General features: G+C 39.0%; 1 protein-coding gene across 6 annotated transcripts in view; it reads right to left on the bottom strand.

Moving 5' to 3' along the window:
- Positions 1-1,237: 1,237 nt before the first annotated feature.
- LOC138651843 (serine/threonine-protein kinase BRSK2-like) overlaps positions 1,238-9,101 on the bottom strand; it is a 341,472-nt gene continuing 333,608 nt past the window's right edge. For 4 of the 6 annotated variants that reach the window (XM_069742386.1, XM_069742384.1, XM_069742381.1 and 1 more), the window contains 2 exons: positions 8,232-8,321; positions 1,238-1,594 (listed from right to left, as the gene is read on the bottom strand). In XM_069742386.1, the coding sequence (XP_069598487.1) occupies positions 1,371-1,594; positions 8,232-8,321 (314 nt within the window). In that variant the 3' untranslated portion in view covers positions 1,238-1,370. The remainder of the gene's footprint in view (positions 1,595-8,231; positions 8,322-9,101) is intronic. The other 2 variants (XM_069742385.1, XM_069742382.1) reach the window with 1 other exon arrangement.

Genomic DNA, 9,101 nt, shown 5'->3' with positions numbered 1-9,101 from the left:
TTATTATTGGTGCAACCAGGTGACTTCCACACTAAAAGAGAGTGGCGCGATGAATAATACGGATGGCGTCACAGCGGAGAGAATACCGTGACATGTCAATGGTATGGCACAATAGGGATTTATAGAGGTTTCCCAATCTAGAGGTGCCTTATTGCCATAGTAATTATGTTATAGCAGCTGATCGGATAGAGGAAAACAGCCGACAATAGGGCTTCTGTAACAGATGTGCAGCCTTTTCTGAGATCTAGCTTTAATTCAAAGAATTATTTTGCTTGCACCCCTGAATATATAGAAAACATAGAGGCAAATTGTAATTAGTAGTACTACTAAGCGTTGAAGAAAAGGTTTTAAAAAAACAACCATAAAACTAATTCCAGTCTAATGGCCTTGCTAACTGGTACCAAAACCAGTTCTTCTCTATCGTGGTCGGCTATGGTAACGGTTAGTGGTTGAACCTGTGGTCGGCGTGTTGTCACTATGGCACATGTGGTTTGCACATGCAGTTTAGCTTTCGACACAAGTCCTTTGATCGTAACGTTCAAAAGGACTCATCATTAATAGAAATTGACTCTCCTAATCTACAATGGAGTCGCATCTGCCAAAGGTCATCATGGATGGTTGAGATATGGCTGCCACGTACAGGTGCAGCCGCAACAGTACTGAAAACAATCTGAGCTAGAAAAGTCGGCAAACTCTGATTAAAGTTCATGAGAACTATGTTTGGAGGGGCACGTCTTTTGGCGTGAGAAATAAAAAAGTGGAAAAACAAAAGACAAAAAGTAGAAATGAAAGAGCCCCACACCCGGACAATTTCCAATTAAATAAATAAATATATTAAAAATAATAATAAACTTATTCATGAAGAATTGCAGTTTCTTCATAGATTTTTTTTGTTGTTGTTGTTTTGTTTTCCTTCCGGTTTTATTTTCTTGAATTCCATTTGTAGTTTGCTCGTTTTTTATTTTTTTTTATTTTTTTTGTCATTTTTGATTTTTTGGAAATATTTACATCTTCACAGTAACGCCAATCTTTAACTTCCGTCGCTTTGTTCTTTTCTGGGGTGTATGTGCTCATCGCTCTGTATGTTCGTGCACTTGTACATGTACTGTATGTAACAAATGGTTTTCTGCCAAACCTTAAGGTATGCATAACGGTATATCCTGCCACGCGCCGGAGCGTGTGTACACCTGGGATAGGATATATGTCTGTGTACCTATTGATTTATGTAAGCGGATCCATGTGAGTTTTCTCTCATCTTCAGGGCGCTGCGTTCTCTTGCGTTGTTTTTGTTCAGTTTTTGTTTTTTATGTTATTGTTGTTCATTCATAGCTCCGCCAGATACGTCTCTGGCAATGATAGTTTCTCCATGGTCATGGCTGTGTTTGCGTTCCGTTGGAAGCCAAAAGTTTCTTGTCTTTGGAGGATCCTCTCCGGTGGTGTTCTGCCATGTCCGGTTCGGAGCGACGCGAGTTCTGGCAGCTACGGGTTGGGGTTCCTGGCGGTCGGCTTTGCTGTCCGTTCTTCTCATCTGGTGGCAAGAAGAGAAGATGATCCAAGGAACACTCCATCTGGGTTCTTGTTGTTACATTTGCTCCTAAATGAAATCATCAATTGCACTTATCTCTCGGAAAGAGTTGAATACACAATAGAACAAGGAGAACCCCGCTTTTATATAATATTACTGCATAGTGGGGACATCCATGTCATACAATCATAATCCATCCCACCCCCAGTGGTGTCATAAGACCACAACGGTTAAAATGTTAATCACCACTTGTCACAATATTTGTCACCCTGCCGCCACCACTTTTATTTTAAGGAACTGATCACATTCAGATTTGATCAAGTCTATTGCTAGCTGCATAAATATGAATGCAATTAGCGCCCTATAGTGGTGGCGTTCTTCAGCCGGAATATTATCCTCCACCAATTTAGAAAAGCTTATGGAATCTGTCAGTAGTTTCACCCTCTAAGTCGTCTATATGGCCATGTAGGTCATAAAAATGTGAATAAAATGATACCTTGATATCTACGATCTAATATTTTATTCCAGATAAATTCACGTTTTTCTTAATATGTAAATGAGCTGTTAAGATCTATGGGCCGGACATAGATCTCCCTGATAATCTGCCTCCAGGGCTTATTATAAATGAAAGTTGGGTTACCAGTGTGGGAAATGTAATGACTGGCAGTCTGCTCTCCTGAGCTACATGTCTCACACTGGTAAATAATTTCTGAAGACAGATTCTGAGGGAGATCTATGTCCGGCCCATAGATCTTAACACCTCATTTACATATTAGGAAAAACACGAATTTCTCTTGAATAAGACATTGGATCGCAGATATCAAGGTATCATTTTATTCAGGTTCCTATGACCTACATGTCCATATAGACAGCTTACGGGGTTAATCCTGCTGACAGATTACCCTTTAAAAAATTGTCACAAAATCATCACAGAATTCTGGACTTAAAAACAGAATGTAGACATTAATTTTTAAAAAAGGTGTAGAGCTTTTGATGTATTCCTTAGTTACATGCGGGGCTTATTCTTTTATTTTTGTATGTGGCTGCACAATTTAAAAAAAAAAAAAAAAGGTTTTTTAAATATATAGAAAAATGACTGACAAAATAAAGAAGCCATTTTTCAATCTGATTTTGAAATATAAGAATACAGAATTATACATTTTAGGGGAAAAAAAACACTTTAATATTTTTTGTACAGACTGCCCTTAAAAAAATAAATAAAATAAAACGTGTATTTAAAAAAAACAGCACAAATAAATCTATTTTAAAAGACTAAGAATAAATTGAATTAAATAATCACTAATAAAATGACTAAACAGTCATTTGGGACAAGAACAGCTTGGTAATGATTGTGTTAAAGAAAAAGTGGAAATGTTAAATTAGTGTCCAATCGATAAGCATTTAAGAAGAGTTTTCACATTTAACGTTTCCGGTCCAATATTCTGTATGACTTATGGTGCCTTGCGAAAGTATTCGGCTCCCTGTAACTGTTCAACCTTTTCCCACATATCATGCTTCAAACATAAATATACCAAATGTAAAGTTTTGGTGAAAAATCAACAAGTGGAACACAATTGTGAAGTTGAATGAAATTTATTGGTTATTTTAAATTTTTTGTTGAAATTCAAAAACTGAAAAGTGGGGCGTGCAATATTATTCGGACCCTTTACTTTCAGTGCAGCAAACTCACTCCAGAAGTTCATTGTGGATCTCTGAATGATCCAATGTTGTCCTAAATGCCTAATGATGATAAATATAATCCACCTGTGTGTAATCAAGTCTCCGTATAAATGCACCTGCTCTGTGATAGTCTCAGGGATCTGTTTGAAGCACAGAGAACATCATGAAGACCAAGGAACACAGCAGGCAGGTCCGTGATACTGTGGTGGAGAAGTTTAAAGCCGGATTTGGATACAAATTGATTTCCAAAATTTGAAACATCCCAAGGAGCACTGTGCAAGTGATCATATTGAAATGAAAGGATTATTATACCACTTTCAAATCTACCAAGACCCGGCCGTCCCTCTAAATTTTCATCTCAAACAAGGAGAAGACTGATCAGAGATGCTGCCAAGAGGTCCATGATCACTCTGGATGAACTGCAGAGATCTACAGCTGAGGTGGGACAGTCTGTTCGTAGAACAACAATCAGTCGTACACTGCACAAATCTGGCCTTTATGGAAGAGTGGCAAGAAGAAAGCCATTTCTCAAAGATATCCATAAAAAGTGTTGTATAAAGTTTGCAACAAGCCACCTGGGAGACACCAAACATGTGGAAGAAGGTGCTCTGGTCAGATGAAACCAAACTTTTTGGCAACAATGCCAAACAATATGTTTGGCTTAAAGGCAACACAGCTCATCACCGTGAACACACCATACCCACTATGAAACATGGTGGTGGCAGCATCATGGTTTAATTCTGCTTTTCTTCAGCAGGGACAGGGAAGATGGTTATAATTGATGGGAAGATGGATGGAGCCAAATACAGGACCATTCTTGAAGAAAACCTGTTGGAGTCTGCAAAAGACCTGAGACTGGGACGGAGATTTGTCTTCCATCAAGACAATGATCCCAAACACAAAGCAAAATCTACAATGGAATGGTTCACAAATAAACATATCCAGGTGTTAGAATGGCCAAGTCACAGTCCAGACCTCAATCCAATCGATAATCTGTGGAAAGAGCTGAAAACTGCTGTTCACAAATGATCTCCATCAAACCTCACTGAGCTCCCGCTGTTTGCCAAGGAAGAATGGGCAAGAATTTCAGTCTCTCGATGTACAAAACTGATAGACACATACCCCAAGTGACTTGCAGCTGTAATCGCAACAAAAGGTGGCGCAACAAAGTATTAAGTTAAAGGGGCCGAGAAATATTGCACGCCACACTTTTCAGTTTTTGAATTTCCACAAAAATTTTAAATAACCAATAAATTTTGTTCATCTTCACAATTGTGTTCCACTTGTTGTTGATTCTTCTTTATGTTGATTCTTCTTTATCTTTATGTTTGAAGCATGATATGTGGGAAAAGGTTGAAAAGTTCCAGGGAGCTGAATACTTTTGCAAGGCACTGTACATTCTTAATAGAATTACATAGAAATCACAGCCCCATTTTTCTCAATAAAATAAGATACTTATCACCACTAGAGGGAGCTCACTGCATACTGTATATGTAATAATAATTACTTGCATTGTATAACCAGAATGTGACGAGCTCCTTAGCTCCCTCTAGTGGTGAACTTTATTATTTAATTCAGCTCTATGTCTATGGATGGGATTCGGAGCTCTTGCCCCACTACAGACTGACGCTGCACATTGTACATGACTTACATTGAAAAAAATATTAATTTCACGTTTACTTATCTTATTAAGCCAACTAGCTTGAACTACAATTTTCCAATTTAATGGTGGAAACAAATGACAAGGTTTTTGGCCATAACTGAGATGATTACAAGAAAACAGTGCAGTGGTGGAGACTCAGCGCTCGACCGGAGGAGGGTCAATAAGGTGAAATTTTAACTTTTTTAAACAAACATGCCACCGAGGGATAGGAAAATTTCTAAAAACAGAAAACCCCCTTAGGAGGTGAGTGAAATTGATTCTCGCTCTACATGTGCACTCCAGTCATGGTCATTTGTAATTGACTACATAGGTACACTGGATATAAGAAGTCTACACTTTTTATATCCACAAGAAAGAATATGCTGCAAACAGACCCCGCAGCGCACTACACCGCCATCACAGTGGGTGTGAATTTACCAAACGTCACCCACATGCTGCGCAACCAGTCTGTGCAAAATTTTCCCCCACAGAGCGGATTCAAATTGCTCAGTACGTCAATATGTGGTCGAAATTTACATTGGAGATTTCAGATTTTGTAATCAATACGCTCCAAATTTACAACAGAATCTGTGAAAATCCGCAAATAACTCATGAGAATGTTGTCACTGATTTGCTACATGAGGATTCTGATTAGTGTCTGTCCTTATAGGATATAAGTGTTTTATCATAATCATCTCATTGGTGGCAAACCGCTATCTATCCATTATCTATCCATCCATCTATCTATCCATTATCTTATCTGTCTATTTATCTATCTAATATTTATTATCTATCATCTATCTAATATCTATCTTTCTCTAATATCTATCGTCTATTTAATATCTATCTAATCATATGATTATGGATTAGGGAGAGGATGCCTCTGGACCGCAGCCAGGCAAGGAGAAACTTTTTTTTACATTTTTTTTTTATTGAAAGCCACAATTTGGGGCCTGGATGGGAGGACATATAGGCACAGAAATGAGACACTGGGGGCCTGGATGCAGATGGGTTGACATTTGGGGCCAGGAATGAGACGACACTAGGGGTCAATAATGAGACCTATTATGCCAGGACGAGGGACGTTATTACAGGAAGGGGCCAGGATATGGGACCGTATTACTGTTGGGGTTAATTATGGGGTTTATTACTGCTGTGATGTATTTTATTTTTGAAGATGCTGTTCTCAGTGGGGTTCTGTTATTGTGGAGGGCAACACTATGTCATTTTTTTGTCATGTAGTGTAGAAGTTGGAGGTTTTTGCTCTGTACGCAATGCCCTAGATAACTGTTATTTTCTGCAAAGATGAGTCCTGGCTGGAAGAAGTGGCTGGATGAAAAACTTCAACTAGTCACAGGTGATTCAGTGTTACCTGTCACTAACACTATACACCATATACTATATACAGCTCCTGTGTATAATGTGATTGGTGATCACTGTATTACCTGTACACTGACACTATATACAGAGCTCCTGTGTATAAAGTCACCAGTGATCATTGTATTATCTGTACACTATATACAGAGCTCCTCTGTATAATGTCAATGGCGATCACTCTATTACCTGTACAGTATACACTATATACAGGGCTCCTGTGTATGTCAATGATGATCACTGTATTACCTGTATACTATATAAAGAGCTCCTGTGTATAATGTCACTGATGATCACTGTATTACCTGTACACTTACACTGTATACTGTGTTCAGAGCTCCTGTGTATAATGACAGTTATGGTAATATTAGTATTGTGTTTTTTTTATTAATAATGGATATTGTAGTATTCAGTCACTATGAGGTGGTAATATGTGGTCTAGTCATGGTGTGACAGTATTTGATCCTTGTATGTGGTATTATTCTGTCACTATGTGGAGGTAATGTGTGATCTGGTCATGGTGTTTCAGTATTTGTTCCTTTATGTGTCATTATTTGGTCAGTACGTGGTGGTAATATGTGGTGTGGTCATGGTTTGATAGCATTTGTTCCCTGTATGTGGTATTATTCTGTCATTATGTGGTGGTAATATGTGGTTCACCCATTTTGTGACTGTATTTGTCTGTTGTATGTGGTATTATTGGTCATTTAAAAAAATATATGTGACACATTACCTTAAAGAAACCTCAATAAATATATACCTATAAAGAGTATTGGATATTTTAACAAATGTTTAATAGGATAGAGTAGAGTAGGGCCCATCCAAAAGAGTCTACCTTGTCATGGTGGTGGCTTAAAAAAATCTTTTGGCCAAAACAAAAGCTGCCAGCTATGTATGTGATCTGGAGTTTGATGGGAACTATTAATGTCTGATTGGGGAGGATGTGGTGGAGATGTGGAGTTTTTCTCCTATTCCTCCTGCATTATTCCATAGGCCCTTATCGTACCACATATTTTTTTCACATGGATTAAAGAACAAAATCATGGCATGATCCATTGTTACAGTTTTTGTAGATAATATATCCAGAACAATTGCTTTTAGGGTAAATAATGAAACTGTTGTATTATGGTGGCACATGCCCGCGGGTCCCCTAGATATTTGATGCCACTGTACAAAGTCTCTGATTACGACTTTGCGACGTGAAGAAGCACAGAATTAGAAGAAGGGTTTACACACGAGGAGGGGAGATAAAATACTATTATCTTTGAATTTGCCCTTAAAGATCAGTTTTAGGGCTGGGAAGATGTCCTTAAGGAGAGTAGCTGATTTTGGAGATCAGTGGTAATAAGTTTGTAAATTAGCTCTCTCCCATAAAAAATTAAAGAACTCCCTGGTGCCAGCCTATGAAGGTTGGTAGCCTTTAAACCCATGCCTGACCCTTTAACAAGCCTTGCGACATGAATATAGATGTTACCCAGGCTGTGTCGGAGCACTTGCCCCTCATCAGTGCAGAGCAGGGTATGACTATCTACCTTCGAGGGAACCTAGTAAGGTGGAGAAGGCCTCCTGTTAGCAGGGACTGAAGACCAACTAATAAGGAGCGGGCCTGTCCTTGCTGGCATTATATGTGGAAACAGTGCTGATAACAAATAAATGGGGGGTCTTCTCACTAGCTGCAAAAAAACCTACGACTACTGCTGCTACTAATGCTTCCACTGCTACCACTACTATTGCTATTACTGCTGTTACTGTTGCTACTTCTACTACTATTGCTACTGCTGCTACAATTGCTACTACAACTATTGCAACTACTACTACTGCTATTGTTATTGCTACCACTACTTCTGCTGCTGCTTCTGCTACTACTTCTACCACTATTGCTACTACTGCTCCTACTACTACAGCCGCTGGCTGTTTGTTCCCTTCTTTTTCCTTTCATCTCCTTCACCCAACTTACTGTAATACCATAAAATAATAATGTCCTTTCACATATTTATGCTATATATTTACCTGCCAAGGCCTGGACTGAAGGCTGGTCATGTGTGCTCAGCAGTTGTGCCTGAATAGTCTCTACGACCCTCTTAAATCGGCGGCTGGGACCTGGAAAATGAAAATATGCAAAAAAAAAAAGGACAAGTGATATAAATGGCAAACGTAAAAAGCTGTAAACTCACAGAACTTAAGGTTTTTTTTAATGTGGTTTTTGAAGTGGCTCCGCTTGAAAACCTACATCAAAACCACTATGTGTGAACACAGCTGATCGAAGAGCCTGTGATGCCCGGTGGAGCGCTATGTCCTCCTCATTGCTAAGACTTCTCCATCTACCTGCACTGTCAGCGCTTAGGCATAGCTCTGCTGACGATTGCAGTGCAGTATTACTCACCTGATTGCCTAAGGGTAATTCATCAATCTGTAAAAGTCTCTTATGAGTTCTGTAAGCCATGCCGTACTCCCTCACATCTAAGGCCTCATACACACTAACACTGACGTAAGAGACTAATTCTAAACATACATATATTTTCTGAATTGTTAGAATGATAGATGGTAAAAAACAAGAACTAAATATGGCCTTATATAGTATGGAAAAAAATAATTTTGACACCTCTATATTACACCCATAGGAGCATTTGTGACCTCCGGTTCTAAATCTATAGGCATCAATATGGAGTTGGAGTTGGTCCCTTTCCCGATATAAAAGCCCCACTCTTCTAGGAAGGCTTTCTACAAGATTTTAGAGGTGTCTGTGGAAATTTTTCACAATTATCCAGAAGATCATTTGTGAGGTCAGACCCTGATGTTGGGGAGAGGCCGGGCTCACAATTTCCGTTCATCCCAAAGGTGTTGGATGAGGTTGAGGTCCAGTTTCTTGGGGGGGGGGGG

This window comes from Ranitomeya imitator, chromosome 10 (assembly GCF_032444005.1).
Source record: "Ranitomeya imitator isolate aRanImi1 chromosome 10, aRanImi1.pri, whole genome shotgun sequence".
NCBI classification, from domain to species: Eukaryota; Metazoa; Chordata; class Amphibia; order Anura; family Dendrobatidae; genus Ranitomeya; species Ranitomeya imitator.
This window is presented reverse-complemented; position numbering and strand designations above follow the sequence as displayed.